This window comes from Phyllostomus hastatus, unplaced genomic scaffold (genome assembly GCF_019186645.2).
Source record: "Phyllostomus hastatus isolate PE091 unplaced genomic scaffold, TTU_PhHast_1.1 phas_scaffold_78, whole genome shotgun sequence".
Classification (NCBI taxonomy): domain Eukaryota; kingdom Metazoa; phylum Chordata; class Mammalia; order Chiroptera; family Phyllostomidae; genus Phyllostomus; species Phyllostomus hastatus.
In genome coordinates this window covers 87,835,149-87,851,967 of record NW_025334041.1, presented here as the reverse complement: position 1 = coordinate 87,851,967, position 16,819 = coordinate 87,835,149, and the positions used below count along the sequence as shown (strand labels likewise).

The 16,819-nt window shown below is 40.3% G+C and overlaps 1 protein-coding gene across 1 annotated transcript in view; it reads left to right on the top strand.

Moving 5' to 3' along the window:
* The first annotated feature begins 3,312 nt into the window (after window positions 1–3,312).
* The window catches only part of PLEK (pleckstrin), a 30,128-nt gene continuing 16,621 nt past the window's right edge, over window positions 3,313–16,819 (top strand). The window contains exon 1 of the mRNA XM_045828883.1: window positions 3,313–3,458. Coding sequence (XP_045684839.1) covers window positions 3,417–3,458 — 42 coding nt within the window. The 5' untranslated portion in view covers window positions 3,313–3,416. The remainder of the gene's footprint in view (window positions 3,459–16,819) is intronic.

Sequence of the window (16,819 nt, the reverse complement as noted above, 5' to 3'; positions counted from 1 at the left end):
TACTCTTTTTTGCTTATTCCAAAGTCCTAAATTTTCCTTACACCAATAAAATGCACTACAAGAATGTTTTCAAGGAATTGATCCAATGTGGGAAAATTAAAACGAAAACAGAAAGTGACTTTTAAAAGCAAGCCTAGACAGACATGAATAAAATAGATATTGAAAGAGGTCCTAATGATCTGATCCAGAGATGGGATCAGACAGGGCAGAAGAGCATTTGATTAAACTATTTTAAAAATTTTTTATTTTTATTAATTTATTGGGGTGACATTAATAGGTTCATGTAGGTTTCAAGTGTACATTTCTGTGGACATGATCTGTATATTACATTGTGTGTCCACCACCCAAAGTCAAATCATCTTCCGTCACCAAATACTTCATTCTTTATCTCCCCTCTCTTCCCCACTCCCTTCCCTCTGGTAACCACCATACCGTTGTCTTCGTCTATGAGTTTCAGTTTTATATCCTACAGGAGTGAAAGTCCTATGTCACTGATTCAGACAGTTCCCTCTACTGACCACTAGGTGTTGCTAAGCAGGCATGATGACCTGTGGCAGGGAAAGGGGGAGTGGGGGCATCTAATCCATCCCTGGTAATGTTCAGCTGATTAATAAATTTAAGCTACTTGATGGCAAGTCATTTTACTTAGTCCAGGGCATATAGAAGCATTCAAAACATAATTTTTAAGTAAATTATTCAGAACACAGGGGGCTGCTTTTATACTGTACGCATCTAAAAAATAAGATATTTCAGAGTAAGAATTCTTTAAGACCTTTGACCACATTTGGACAAAGGGAGAAAACATTAGTGTTTGGAAGTCACTTGGTTAATTAAACACAACGAGGTAAGTTTAGCTACAAAATCAGACTTGGTGAATCTAGAAACTGTTTCCATTGCCTAAAAAAATGCAGACATCGCAAAACACTTGTTTACATGCAGACAGGGCAAATCATTCCTTTGTTTGGTTTCTGTTTTGCTCAGGTGCCATCGAATGTTGATTTTTTTCACTCTTACTCACCCAAACTTTCTAACAATTTTCAACTAATCTGGTGCAATAAGAAATTGATAACAAGCTCTCTATAATTTTATGTAACGTACATGAACATAAAATGAAAAGTGAAAATGGAGGGACAATGACTACTGGTTAGATATGGAGTTGGAAAGGAGGAGAGTGAATCAGGAGGCTGTTAGAAAACCCCAAGAACAGATCTTCCTGTTGCTGAATTTTCTGGGTTTTTACACACAGGGACCTTTCACTCTTCTGTTGTTCAAAGTGTCCCAATTTTTCTTTGGGGGGTGAGCCCTCCCCCGCCAGGCACTGTCCTGAAGGGGCTGGACAGTCCACATGCTCTCCTGTCAGATGGCTGAGAGGTAAGCACTGAGCCAGGCTAGTCTCATCAAAGGCCCAGTCGCTGGAAACTATTGCAGAGCTTGAAAACCACCGAAATTCTTTCAGCTTGGTGTCTCAAAGAAACCGCCCATTAGTTCTTGCTTACCGATTTCTATCCTTTCAAAAACCTGAGTCTTTATTTTTTTTTTCTTCAACTCTGTGAGCTTCTAGTAAATTCCTATTTGCCTATGTTAGTCAGAGTTGGTTTCTGTTGACTGCAGCCAAAAAATGCTGATTGATGTAATGAGGAATGGGAACTAATCAAAAATCTAGTCCTATGTTTACTCCTATAATCTGTTGAATTTATCATTGAGAAGGATCAGAATACATGTTATTGTCCTCATCTTACAAATGAGAAAACTGAGGCACCGAGTGATTACATAACCTATTTTCACATGGCCAGATAAACATTCTCAAAGTTTTTTGTGTAGAAGGCTAGTTTTTCACAATTGAATTACTTTCCTAGGGTTGCTGTAATGAAGTACCACAGGCTGGGTAGCTTAAACCAATAGAAGTTTATTGTCTTACAGTTCTGGAGGTTAAAAATCTGGGATCAAGGTGTTGGCAGGGTCATGTTCTCTATGACTCTTCCAGGACAGAATCTTGCTTGCTCCTCTGGCTCTGGTGCTGGCAGGCGATCCTTGGCTTGCAGATGTGTCGCTCCAATCTCTGCCCCTGCTGTCACACGGCTGTCTGCTCTCTGTGTTTTACCCCTCTTCTAATAAGGTCACTAGTCGTGTTGGATTAAGGGCCCACCTACTCTAGTATGACTTCATTTTAACTAAACTAATCACATCCCCCAAAACCTATTTCCAAGTAAGATGATGTTCAAAGGTACTGGGGAGTAGGATTTCTTTTGGGTGGATACAGTTCAGCCTGTAATAAGAACGTTTGTAGAAATTATTCAGAACAGAATTCTGCAGTTAAATAATTTTGAGAAATGCAAGATTAAACAGCACTACAATAGGATTCTCTGCTGTAGCACTTGAATTTGTTCATCTAAATGGGAGTCACCAAGCCAGGAATGTAAAGTACAGTGTCTCAAACTGTATATATATATACAGTTTGAGACACTGTATATATATATATATATATAAAGATTTTATTTATTATTTATTTTTAGAGAGGGAAGGGAGGGAGAAAGAGAGAGAGAGAGAGAGAAACATCAATGTGTGGTTGCTGGGGGTCATGGCCTGCAACCCAGGCATGTACCCTGACTGGGGATCGAACCTGCGACACTTTGGTTCACAGCCCCCACTCAATCCACTGAGCTACACCAGCCAGGTGTATATATATTTTTTACAAGCTACTGTAGGATTAGCATTTTGTGTTACACATGGTTCTCAGGCTGAGGGGAGGCGCCAGGATCCTGGGAGGTCTCTCCCTCCTGTTCTGGTTCTATCTCTTATCTGCTGTGTCACCTAGAGACAACTGCTTTCTCTTTTGAGCATGAACTGATTTATGTCTAAGATAGAGACAATAATAAACTTCCCCCCACGGGTTTCCTGTAAGGACTGCAATGAATGAGGCTGGCTGAAGAACACCTAGAAGAGTACCCGGCATAGAAGTAGGCATTCATTTAAAAGTCGCTACCTTCGTTATGCTAACTGTTGGTTTTGAATTTCTTGGCATTTTTATTAAGCATGTTCAGAATCTCAAGAATGATTTCTAAGCCAGGACTATTTCTACCAATAAGATTTTCTTGTTCCTTTTCCTCTTCCTTTGACCAGTTTTCATCTCTTTCAGAGAATGTGAGTTTCTTTATGGTAATAAAAATACCCACCTGTACTTTTCATAAGTCTCCAGCATTAGCACAGAATGGGTCGTTTCCCTCTGCATTTCCTTATTCTGATCTTCCACCTCAGTGAGGGGAAGAGGATGTGATCATGTGAACGCCAGCCAACGGGAAATTGTGAAAGGGACCTCACTATAGAAAAGCAGACCACAACTGCCTCAGCCCTCAGAGGAGGCTGAGCTTCTGAGAGAATTTTCTGAGTGGACCCAGCCGTCTGTTTGTCCAGCCAGCATGGAACCAAAGCAGATCAGGGAGGGCTACCTTGTGAAAAAGGTAAGCAGAAATGCCACCTACAAGGGTGTCACTGGAGATAGGGTTGGGGAGGACTGCAGTCCAGCTTTGCACTCTGTATGCTCCCATTTTAGGAATGTTTAATGCCACACCTATCAGGCTGGACTAGGAGACCATCGCAGCATGTAGAATGTTCAGGAGGAAGCCAGCACAGGTCCCTCTTCATTCTGGTTCGTAAAGGTGAACTAATCCAGCTCAGGTGTCAGCACAGCTTGATCTTGTGGGACCCAGGCTACAGGGTCTGGAAGGTGAAGGTCTAAGCAAAATTCCTCATGACTTACAGTGTCCTTCTCAGGAGCCACATATGCCTGTCATGCTAAAAGACTCAAACTCTTCTGCTATAGAGGTCACTTGGAGAGACTGTTTATTTGTTATTTAAATTCTAATGCCCTGCTTTCTTCTGGAAGAGAGAGAGAAGAATATGATAAAAGATGAGCTGATAGAATAATGCTGTAATTGTAGTTTATTTCTTGGGCTTTTTTCTTTGAATTGGTGCATTAAAAACTCTCTTTTTTAATTAGGCTGAATTCTCTTCATTCACAATTCTTAGTGAATTTATATAACATGCCATTAGGTGGTAGATAGTATGCCATTTTTAGGACTGGAAAATAAGGACTCAAGTGCACCAAGAAATTCTTAGTCTCACTGGTGTGGCATCAGGAAATTAAATTTTATTAGTACTGTGGTTTTTCTTCTGATGGCGAACGTGTGACATGTCACCGTGAAACTCCCCAGGGTGTGAAGTTCACACACAGTGCTTATTGTCATCCTGTGGCCAACACCTACACAAATAAGCACACTCATACTGATCCAAGTGAGCTGCGCAGGTCAGAAATGAACTGAATTCAGTCCATTCCTTCAGATGCCCAGCTTTTTAATTGAATGACGGCCTGCTGTAACTCTTTTTGGTTGTTTGTTGATTTGACATTTTCACCAAAATGTTCTACTCATAAGGGCATTAAACAGCACACGTCGCTGCCTGGTTCTCTTTTAAAGCTGGAAAGGACCTTAGATCATCTGGCCTCATTCTATCATTGGCAGAAGAGGAAATTGAGACCCAGAAGCTGGGTGACTGCCCAAGGTCACACGGCTGTGACAGACCAGGAACCTGCTTTCCTGAGACCTGAGTTTCTGACTTGTGGCCCAGGATTTTCTCAGAATACGTTTATTCTAAGTTAGAATTTGTAATGCATCCATGGTAGTGAGAGGTGTGAGTGGATGCAAAACCAGAATAAGTGAGCCCTCAGCTATTATTCTCTCCAGCTGGCCATATTTTGAAACATTCCTTTGGAAAAGACACACACATATGCACAAAGGTGTAAGAGATTCTTTGCAATCGGCTTATTTCTTTCCTGATTACTTGGGTTAGTATCCTGAGAAGAGTGGGTGTGTGGAAATATTTTCTGCAAGGTTTTTTTAGGGGGGAGTTAAAAACAATTTAGAAATCTTGTAATGAAAATTGCTGTTATTAAGTGTGTATTTTCATATATTAAACTCTATAAATTACAAACAAGTAGACTAATTTCTAATAAGTGAAGTTGCCCCATTAGAAAATGGGGATGACAGAGTTGGGTTCTCAAGCACATGAACTTAAATGAACAGTTTTTACTCTTTTCAGATCATGGCCTGTAAAAGCCAATTTAGAAAAATGTAACTAGAAAGAAAAATAGTGAAAAATTTATATTGCTATTTCCACCATTACAGCTTTAGTAATTTTTGCATTTTCTCTGGGACATTTTGAATACTCTTTGTTGTAATGTATTAAGATTCCCTAATTTGTCATTTTAATTCTTTACTTGTATTTATTTATTTATTTTTAAAATCTATAACTGCTTTTAAAAAGATTTTATTTATACATTTTATTTATTTATTTATTTATTTATTTATTTATTTATTTATAAATGCTCCTAAGGTAAATCTATTTGCCAAAGTCTTTTTTTTTTTAGGATTTTATTTATTTATTTTTAGAGAGAGAAGGGAAGGACATAGAGAGAGAGAGAGAGAAACATCAATGTGCAGTTGCTGGGGGTCATGGCCTGCAACCCAGGCACGTGCCCTGACTGGGGGTCAAAACTGTGACACTTATTTATACATTTTTAGAAGGAGGGGAAGGGAGAGAAAAAGAAAGGGGGAGAAACACTGATGGTTTGCCTCCGGCACCCGCCCCCCTCACTGTGGACCTGGCCCCCAACCCAGGCATGTGCCCTGACCAGGAATTTGACCAGCAAACTTTCAGTTTGTGGGATGATGCCCAACCCACTGAACTATACCAGTCAGGGTGTTAATTTGTCATTTTAAAGAAATGCTTGGTTCAGTGATATTCCCTTTGTTGGCTGCAGAACTACACCTGAAGCCAGAATTTCCTGGGAAGGTGCTGAAGTTCTTAACTTCTTTACATATTAAGTTTTTTTCAGATACCTCATATATATGGTTAACAAATATATATTACATACACATATTATATTATATCCACACATTTATGTATAATAGATGTGTCTATTATGTGTATACATTATATACACATATATATCACATATGTGTGATATAATGCATGTATCACACACACATTATATATTGTATATAAATATGCCAGGAACCTATGCATATTATGTAGTAGGCACTACATAAGTGACAATGGTTATTAGTATCAGTGTTGATATACATACACTGCAATAGACAGAAGCCCTCTTCTAGATTCTCGTGGGGATATATACTGGCTCCTGGGGTAGTTGTCAAGTTAATAATGAAGAAAGGACCAGGAAAACCTCTCTCTGACAGACCTTGATGATAGTTTTTGATGTTAAAGCATGGCAGGTTATCATGTATGGATCTCCCTTCCTGCTCATTTTTTTCTTATGCAGTTTTGGATATCTGGGTGGTAATGAAAATACCTTTCTCCTTATTCTTGTTTAATGAATTTTATAATTCATAAAACATGTTTTATGTTTATAATTTTATTGGCAATAAGGATGTTTGGGGTGGAAAAAATACAACATTAAGAAAACTCTGGTGAAAGGATTTTATCAAGTCAGAAATCTTGGGGTCAGTGGTCAATGGTATTTACTATAAAATGTTTCCACTTTTCTTCTGTATGAGGTAACTGTCTGCATTCTACGATGCAGGTTTCTTCCTTTGCCTCCTGTCTAAGATCTCTAAATAGAGATGACGGCTAAGAGAGAGAAGAAGAAGAAATACAAAATTCTGTCATTTTGCAATTTTTGTCACTTAATAAGAACCAGATTTCCTTGCCTCAGAATCTTGCCACTTTTGAAGTTAAAAAAAAAACCAAACACATAGATGTTACTATGAGGGCTAAAAATAATGAATACTTTTTCTTCCACTTTCTATGTTCTAGCTAGGCTAATAACCAAATTAACAGAGAACATGTAATGGGAGAAAATCAAATTTTAGTACATGCTGATGAAAATTCACATAAGCATGAAAATTCCAAAGATAGTGAGGCAACATTGGGTATATATGACTTTTTTAATTCGTTTTCAAGGTCAGTTGTCTCCATTTTCCCTCCACTTCTTTTCCCCACCCCACCCACCCCCATGCCCCATCCTCAATCCTACCTTTTGGCTTTATCCACGGGTCTTTATACATGTTCCTTGGTGATCCTTCCCCTTCTCTCCCCTGCTATCCTTGCTCCTTCCCTCTTGTTACTGTCAGTTTATTCTTTATTTCAATGTCTCTGGTTCTATTTAGCTTGTTTGTTTGTTTTGTTGATTAGGTTCCACGTATAGGTGAGATCATATAGTATTTGTCTTTCACTACCTGGTTTATTTCATTTAGCATAATGCTCTCCAGTTCCATCCATGCTGTCAAAGAGGGTAGGAGCTCCTTTTTTCTTTCTGCTGCATAGTGTTCCATTGTGTAAATGTACCATGGTTTTTTGATCCACTCATTTACTGATGGGCACTTAGGTTGCTTCCAAAACTTGGCTATTGTAACTAATGCTGCTATGAACATAGAGGTGCACAGGTTCTTTTGAACTGGTGTTTTGGGATCCTTAGGGTATAATCCCAGCAGTGGAATTGATGGGTCTAAAGGCAGTTCCATTTTTTGTTTTTTGAGGAAATTCCATACTGCTTTCCACAGTGGCTGCAAAGTCTGCATTCCCACCAACAGTGTACAAGGGTTCCCTTTTCTCTGCATCCTCTCCAACACTTGTTTGTTGATTTGTTTATGATGGTCATTCTGACTGGTGTGAAGTAGTATCTCACTGTGGTTTTAATTTGCATCTCTCTGATGGCTTGTGATGCTGAGCATCCTTTCATATGTCTCTGGGCCCTCTGTATGTCTTCCTTGGAGAAGTGTCTGTTCAGGTCCTTTGCCCATTTTTTAATTGGGTTGTTTGTCTTCCTGGAGTGGAGTCATGTGAGTTCTTCATATATTTTGGAGATCAAACCTTGTCTGAGGTATCATCTGCAAATGTATTTTCCCACCCAGTTTGTTCCCTTTTCATTTTGCTGATGTTTTCTTTAGCTGTACAGAAGCCTTTTATTTTGATGAAAACCGATTTGTTTATTCTTTCCTTTATGTCCCTTGCTGCAGGGGACATATCAGTGAAAATATTGCTGCAAGGAATATCTGAGATTTTCCTGCCTACGTTCTCCTCTCTATATACAACATTTTTGACAAGTGAGAAAAGAGGTGGAAGAGGGGGTCTTAGATTTCAGAAGTGAGAATGGGTGACTTACAGGTAGTTGAGAAAGAGCAGAATGTACATGGCAGGCAAATCCTTGCTAGGTGACTTAGGAACAATGGGACACAGGGTATCTAAACTAAAGGCCCCTGTCTGAAGCCCCCCACTTACCGCATTTGATTCAAATTAGGTTAAGGCAATATTCTAAGATTTCCTTACTGGAGTAGGTTTTACTTTTCTTTTTTCTTTTTTAATAGTTCACTTTTATTGTATTTTTTTCATTACTGTTTATCCCCTCATAACCTCTTCCACCTCCACCTACTCCTCCCTCAACATTATTGTCCTTGTCTATGACCTCTTTTTTTTTCTTGTGTCTCCTCCCCCAAACCCCACTCACTGTCCACACCGCACCCCTGCTGGAGCTGTCAGCCTGCTCTCCATGTATGAGTTTGTCTCTATTGTGCATGTTATTTCACTTGTTTGTTTGATTCCAGATATGAGTGAACTCATATCTGAACCTCTTGGGCAAGAAAGTAGAGAGGACCAACATTTCTTTCTGAGTTCTTTAAAAAAAATCCTTACCTTAGGATATGCTTATTGGTTTTAGAGAGAGAGGGAGAGAGGGGGTGGAGGGGGGAGAGACAGAGAGAGAAAGAGAGACCAAGGGAGAGAGGGGGAGAGGGGGGAGAGAGAGAGAGAGAGAAGGACGCATGTGAGAGAGAAACATCGATCTGTTGCCTCCTGTATGCACCCTGACCAGGGATTAAACCCGCAGCTTATGTGTGTGCCCTGATCGGGATTGAACCTGTGATCTTCTGGTGTACAGGACGACACTCCAACCAACTGAGCCACCTGACCAGGACTCTGAGTCTTATTTCTCAGTAACCAGCTCAAAACTGATATCCCAAAAGGCAGTTTCAAGGTAGCAAAACTTTGGTTCCCTTCACCACCATGTAGCAGCCCATTGCTCTGTGAATATGATCTCATTCAGTTCAGCCATCCTATACAATAGTGTCCTTACTCACCTTACAGATGAGAAAACTGAGGCTCAGAGAGAGTAAGTGACATGCCCACAGTCAAACAGCTGGTAAGAGGACCACCTGGGATTCAAACCCAAGCTTATTTAACAGCAATGCCCATGGTCTCATTGACCCCACACAGCATGCTGAAAGGCAGGGTTACCCAAGCCAGCAAAAGGAAGGTCAGGTGAAGGGTGACAGACAGAGTGAGAGTGGGGCCTGGACAAACTGTATGATGGGCAAGATTGGGTTTCGTGACCTCAACCTCCCTTTCTCTCTGAATAAGAGTTACTTCCAGCCAATAAACATAAATGTCTTTTGGAGGTCATTGAAAACATACTACTAATTTATATATGCTTATAAGGATAGCTTAAAAAAAGAGAGAGGAGTAGGTTATGCAATTAATAACCTGGACTCTTCCACGTCATGTCCCAAACCAACCTCATTCCAAGAGGTTTATGGAGCAAACTGTTGTTGAACGTTTGACAACCAATGCAGCAGAATGGACCCAGAGAGCAGCTTAGGGTTTTGAGTGGCCCATTATGCTGGGAGAAAGCACAGGAGTTGGGGCGCCCAAGGCCAAGTGGGTTGGGCAGGAAAGAATAGGGTCTACAGAGAGGTGTGGTAGAAGGAAGAAAGCCTGGGGTCAAAAAGAGAACAGGAGTCAGGGCTAGACTTCTTTCATGCAGCTACCTTGTCTTCTGGACACAATACTGTTAAATAATCTCCAGTGATTTGCACCCATTGATTCCCAATGTCATAATAGCTAACAGATGTGGTATTTACCTTGCAGCAGGGACAGATTTAAGTATTTAATGCATTGATGCACTTATAAGAACCCTACAAAGTGGGTACCACTGTTGGCCTTACTTGACAGATATGGAAACTAAGGTACAGAGAAGCACAGGCTTGCCCAAGGTCACACAGAGCTGTGCATAATCATGTTATCTGTGGCCCTCTTGGGCTTTTATTGCATTGATTTTTCTTTTACAAAGCATTGTTGTTGTGATGGGTGGTACCCAGGAGAACTGCATGCCAGAATGATTTCCCAGAATTTCCTAGAAAACTATGTAATCTTATCTGTCTATATGGTAATCACTTTAGACCATCTGCTACAAGCCAGCCGTAGTGTATTATTTCATTTAATCTTTTCAACAGTGGAAAGCAATACAATATTATCTTTGTTTTATAAGTGAGGAGACTAATGTTTAGAAAAATCAAGTAATTTGTCCATGGCCAGACAGCTTGAAGGTGGCAAAGTCAAGATTTGAACCAAAATTCTTAAGACAACAGAAATCACACTGTTATGTACTCAGTGCCATTTCTTTATGTTTACTTAGTATGATTTTACTGAGAAATTGTCCAATCTGAGAGATTTTATTAATGTAGAAAAATATATCACTGAATAGATTAGTGTCCTTGCCTTCAAAGAATTGGAATAGGTACATAATAACCACTTATCTGGGATGTTGTACAAGTGATTTCATGGATCAGGCTGGAAAGTCAGAAGATAAAATTTACAATGCAGTGGAAATAAAGATGTAATTTAATGCAACACCAACTTAAAATAACATGTCCCATAAGTATGGGATAAGTGATCATACTAACTCACAGTTCTGCTTTAGCTAAGAACGTAGGTTTTGACCATACGTAATTTTCCATTGAGTTCCCGCTTTAAGTTAATACCTGAAACGAGAAGTGTGAGGGAAAGGAGAAGTTGAAGGAGGTGTCCTCGCTCTGTGGGAAGTGACTTGGGAGGGGTTCTAAACACCAGAATAAAGTTGCCCCAATGCTCAGCAGTGGTCTGTGGCTTCTCACAGTGAAGCTGCTCACACACAGGAGGGTGTGACCCAGTGTGTGCTTTCTTCGGCTTCAACTGGAGTCGTCAGTCGAGGTCACTCCCTCCCCCGGTAGACGGTGAATTTTGAAGAGCAGAGACTGTGTCTTGCTCACCCCAACACCAGGCCAGGGTCTGAAGCACAGGAGTTTCTCTACCATTATTTGTTGAATGAACATGCCCCCAGGAAGGAAACTTGTTTAAATTATAGACACTAAGCAATCAGGGGTCCATACTGTAGTTACTTTTAATGTGTTAAAAATTTCTAATGAGGCCCTGGCTGGTGTGGCTCGGTTGCTTGGGCACCATGCCACAAACCAAACCAGAAGTTTACCGTTTTGATTCCAAGTTGGGGTTCATGCTGAAGCTGCTGGTTCGGTTTGAATCAGGGTGTATAATAAGGCCAACTGATGTTTCTCTCTCACCTCTATGTTTCTTCCCCTCTCTTTCTCTTTCTCTTCCCCTCTTTCTAAAATCAATAAGCATATTCTCATCTGAGGATAAAAAAATTTCAATGGGTATTCATTTTTAGATGATCATGTTAAATATATTTTAAAAATTTGTTTACCTTTGGCTTGTAGGTGAGACCCAAAGGTTGGCAGGGATATCTTGAAAGTGAAGATCTCCATAGGGATCATAGGGACAACAGGTTTTTTTGGAATAGATATGTACAGCCTGAGGGGTGAAGGAATATTAAGTATTGAAATGACTTGTAGTTAAATTTTCCACCCGAGGCCTGCGTTTCCTTTGCTATCCCACAACAAGCATGCTTGAATGCCTCTGGTGTCAGAGACCTCACTAATTTAACTTTCTCTCTTAAGTAATACAGCAAACTTTTTTTCTGAAACCTTCACAGTCTGTGACAATGTTTGACATTCTGAAGACAGTCCTCACCTGCTCTGCCTGTTCCTTTTGGGGCTAAAACCTAGCCATTTCTTCAACAATTTCCCAAAAGAGATGCCATCATGTCACTCTTTTGAACAGGCTCTGGTTTATCTGTGGCTTTGAGGTTTCCTGAGCTTAAGGTCATTTTCTAGGCACACCTGAGAGGCACAGAATTACAGGAAATAGGTAGTGCGTATTGAGTGCTCACTATGTTCTAGATACTGTCATAAGCAATTTACGTGGATTATTTTACTTAATCTCCTAATAACCCTGAAAAATAGATAGTGTAGCATTGTTCCCATTTGCCAGATGTAGAAAATGAGGTGCAAGAACTTGCTCAGGGTCACACTGCTAGAATGTGGCAGAGCTGGGGTTCAAGCCTGGGCCATCCAGTTCCACAACCTGCAGTCACCTACTGATTATGCTCCATTTAACTTCAGAGTATTACTTTCTCACTGTAGATCTTATGCTCCTATATAGCCTACAGTGACTTTAGGGTTTTTTTCGACAGCCCACATCAAACTGCTGAGTCATAAAGCTCCTTTTTTTCATTCCTATTTCCCCAAATTTCACCAATACACTTTATAAATCTTAAAATTTTTTTTATCAAAGAGTTATATCTTATTTAATTTTTGTTTCTCTGAAGACTATTGAAAGAGTACATTTTTATGTCTATTGAGCCTGAATATTTTTCTTTTGAAAATGGCTTACTTAGATTGTTTGCCCATTTAAAAGGCTGGGACTATTCATATATTTTTACTGATTCTAAAGAATTTTTAAAAACATATTAAAGATATTAACGTAATTATATGATAATATATTACAAATATCCATATTTCATTTTACAGGGTTTTAAAAATATATATTTTATTGATTATGCTATTACAGTTGTCCCATTTCCCCCCTTCACTCCCCTCCACCCTGTACACCCTCTCCCACCCACTCCCCCCCTTTAGTTCATGTCCATGTGTCATACTTATAAGTTCTTCAGCTTCTACATTTCTCATACTATTCTTACCCTCCCCCTGTTTATTTCCTACCTACAATCTATGCCACTTATTCTCTGTACCTTTTCCCCCTCTCTCCTCCTCCCACTCCCCTGTTGCTAGCCCTCCATGTGACCTCCATTTCTGTGGATCTGTTCCTGTTCTAGTTGTTTGCTTAGTTTCTTTTGGTTTTCCTTTAGGTGTGGTTGTTAATAATTGTGAGTTTGCTGTCCTTTTACTATACGTGTTTTTTTTTAAATCTTCTTTTCTTAGATAAGTCCCTTTAACATTTCATAAAATAAGAGCTTGGTGATGATGAACTCCTTTAACTTGACCTTATCTGAGAAGCACTTTATCTGCCCTTCCATTCTAAATGAAAGCTTTGCTGGATAGAGTAATCTGGGATATAGGTCCTTGTCTTTCATGACTTGGAATACTTCTTTCCAGCCCCTTCTTGCCTGTAAGGTCTCTTTTGAGAAATCAGCTGACAGTCTGATGGGAACTCCTTTGTAGATAACTGTTCCCTTATCTCTTGCTGCTTCTAGGATTCTCTCCTTCATTTTTACCTTGACTAATGTAATTATGATGTGCCTTGGTGTGTTTCTTCTTGGGTCCAACTTCTTTGGGACTTTCTGAGCTTCCTGGACTTCCTGGAAGTCTATTTCCTTTGCCAGATTGGGGAAGTTCTCCTTTATTATTTGTTCAAATACGTGTTCAATCTGTTGTTCTACCTCTTCCCCTTCTGGTACCCCTATAATTCGGATGTTGGAACATTTAAAGATGTCCTGGAGGTTCCTAAGCTTCTCCTTGTTTTTTTGAATTCTTATTTTTCCATTCTTTCCTGTTTAGTTGTTTCTTTCTTCCTTCTGGTGCACTCTATTGTTTTGAGTCCCAGTTTCCTTCCCATCACTATTGGTTCCCTGTGCATTTTCCTTCATTTCTTTTATGGTAACCTTCATTTGTTCATGTAATTTGCGCCCAAAATCAACCAATTTTGTGAGCTTCCTGATCACCAGTGTTTTGAACTGTGCATCTGATAGGTTAGCTATCTCTTAGTCACTCAGAAGGATGAGTCTGGGGCACCGATTTTTTCTTCCATTTGAGGCATCTCTCTCTCTCTCTTTTTTTTTTTTTTTTTGGTCTGGTTGCTCCTGTTATGGTGAGGGGCAGAGCCTTAGGTGTTCACCAGGGCTGGGCACCCCAGTCGCTAGATTGTGACATTGTATGTGAGGGTGGGGTCGAGAGAGAACAAGGGCAGTAGCTCCGTTCTCCGTGGGACCTCAGTCCCTTCCCTGGGATCCTTGATTGCACGCTCTGCCCTGCTCCACAATTGCTGCCTCACTGGGCCTGCCAGCTGCCGCTTGCATACTCAGGGTCCACCCGCTGCGATCTTGTGTGCCCCAGATGCCTTACGCGCTCCCGGCACCATGATCCTGCGCCCGGCTGCTTGTCTCCACCTCTCCTACTGATCTGGATAAACGGGTCTATTTCAACGTCTTTGCTGTGCGACTTCCATTCAGATAAATTTTCTATCAGTTCTGGCTGTTATTCTACCTCTAAATTGTTGTTGTTCCAATCTTGGTAGTGCCTGGAGGTATGGTGCGTCCACCTATGCCTCCATCTTGCCGGAAGTCCTCATTTTATAGGGTTTTATTATTGTACAGAAGTTCAACTTTTTATGGTCAAACATGTTGTCCTTTAAGATTTCTTCTTCCGATGTTACACAGTGTTGGACTCCTATGCACTGAGCTATATTAGTCCCATGATGACCAACAGTTATTTACTGGGAAAATTTAATAAATCTGACTCAGCATCTAAACCCACCCACTGTGACAAGTAATTGTACAAGGTTTCATCTATAATGGGAAAAAAACAGACATGTGCTACACAATTATTAAAGCATTTTGTGATTATATGAAATTATAGTAATATAATTTTATGAGGTTATGTGTATAGCTACCAAGGTGGCCCGAAAAAAATGATTTAGATTCTAATTACTCAAAGCTGCATGAGAACCAAAATGAAGATGGCACCTGAGGGGAAGTGGAAAGAGCATAAAATTGGGACTCAAAGAACCTGGATCCTAGTTCTAGCTCTACATTTCTGGGTCAGGTGTGATGTGCCCTGGACATTGCAGGGTCACACTTCCAGCTTTGCTCTTGGGTGAGCGCCTCGTGGGCTGGTGACAGGAAGGGTTAAATGCAGGGCATCACAGGGGAGGTGCTGTCAGGTTGCTGCTTGAGAATCTGGTTGCTGTTGCTGTCATAATGGCTGGGAGGAGAGAGATCACCCATAGTCCCATCATCCTAGCCTAACTAGCCCTGACCAGGTCTGGAAGAAAGTTTGCACTTTATGAGGAAGCTCTCATTTCTCTTGTTTTACAGAGGATCTGGCTTCTCAATGTGTATAATGACCCTGAGTCCCAAGTGACACATCCTCCTCTGACAGACCCCTGAGGCTACGTTTGAATTAGAGTAGATTTACTTTGTCTACAGAAGTGATGCAGTGCTGGCTAACCTCTCCCAATTTATCCCAATTCCAAAGTCAAGAGCCCTGAGGGACTGTGGCAGTTATTAATCTGTGATAGGCCTGAGATAGAATATAACATTTTGGACTTGAAAGGCATTTAGCAGTCATTTATTCCAACTTTTTACTCCTAGGTCTGTGAATATAGCTCTTATTATTATCGGTTATTTTAATTATTTCATTAAATTGACTTGTCTCTGTTTCCCTTAAAGTATATCCCTAGTTTTAATATATTGTAGTGTCATGTTTTGTCCATACATTAATTTTCCCCAATTACATTTGAAAAATGTCAAACCCACAGAGAAATGAGAAAAATGGCACAACGACCTGTATGCTCTTCACCTGGATTTATCAGCTGTTGACATATGGCCGCGTTCGCTTTCTCTCTCCACGTCTCCACATTCTCCATAAACATGCACACATATTTTATGAGAAGAAGTTGCAGACCTCCTGCTACCTCACCCTTAAATACTTCAACCAACATATATCCTCCACAAATTAGGACATTCTCCATAGCTTTCCAGTGGATGTGCTGTTTTGCACTCCCACCTGCCATGTTTGGGAGTTCCAGTTTCCACCCTTGCCAGCTCTTGCTCTCCTCAGCCTTTTGCGATGTTAGGTATTCTAGTGCGTGTGCACAAGTACCTCACTGTGGTTTTCACGTGCATTTGCCTGATGGACAATTATTTGAACACCTTTTCAGAGGCATTCTGGAGAACCTCTTTAGCAAAATGCCTCTTTTAGTCTCTTGCCCATTTAAAAACTAAATTGTTTGTATTTTTCTCATTGATTTGTGGAAAGTCTTTATATTCTGGATCTGTGTTTCTCCCAGATAAATGTAAAACAGAAAGGCATTTAAATGAACTTATTTCATGTGTTGGGATAGTGTCCAACCTCACCTCTTTTCAAGAAAGGAATATAGTCCAGTGTTAGTACAGAGAGTCATTCTGCCTGTGCAGAAAAGAGATAGTGTTTTATTTAAATTTTTTTTTCAGTAACTAAAATAAAGGAAACAGTTGGACAAGTGAAATGATAGCCCCACAAGTATTTACCCTTTTTGCATAACTAGACTTCCTTTTCGGGCAACTGGACCTTTATATAGACCTCTTTGTGTTTTCAGATAAGCAGCAGGATCTGCTGCAAACTGGATGATTATTCTGTTTGTGGCAGTCATGGCAGGGTGACCTCATGGGTCCCAAGAGGCAAAGCACCCTATTTTCTTCCTTTTCCAAAACTCTCCCAAAATATAGACAAGAGAGACTTCCTTGAGCCAGCCAGAATGGCTCTTTATTGCTACAGGGGCAGTTGACATTAACCCAAACTGACAACTTTTCAGTGAGGATTTTCCTAAAAGCTCCACAGACATGAACAGCAGTGCTCTGGCTTTACCGACAGTTTTGCAAAGGGTTTTCATACAGCTTAGCCATCCCGCATGCAAGCTG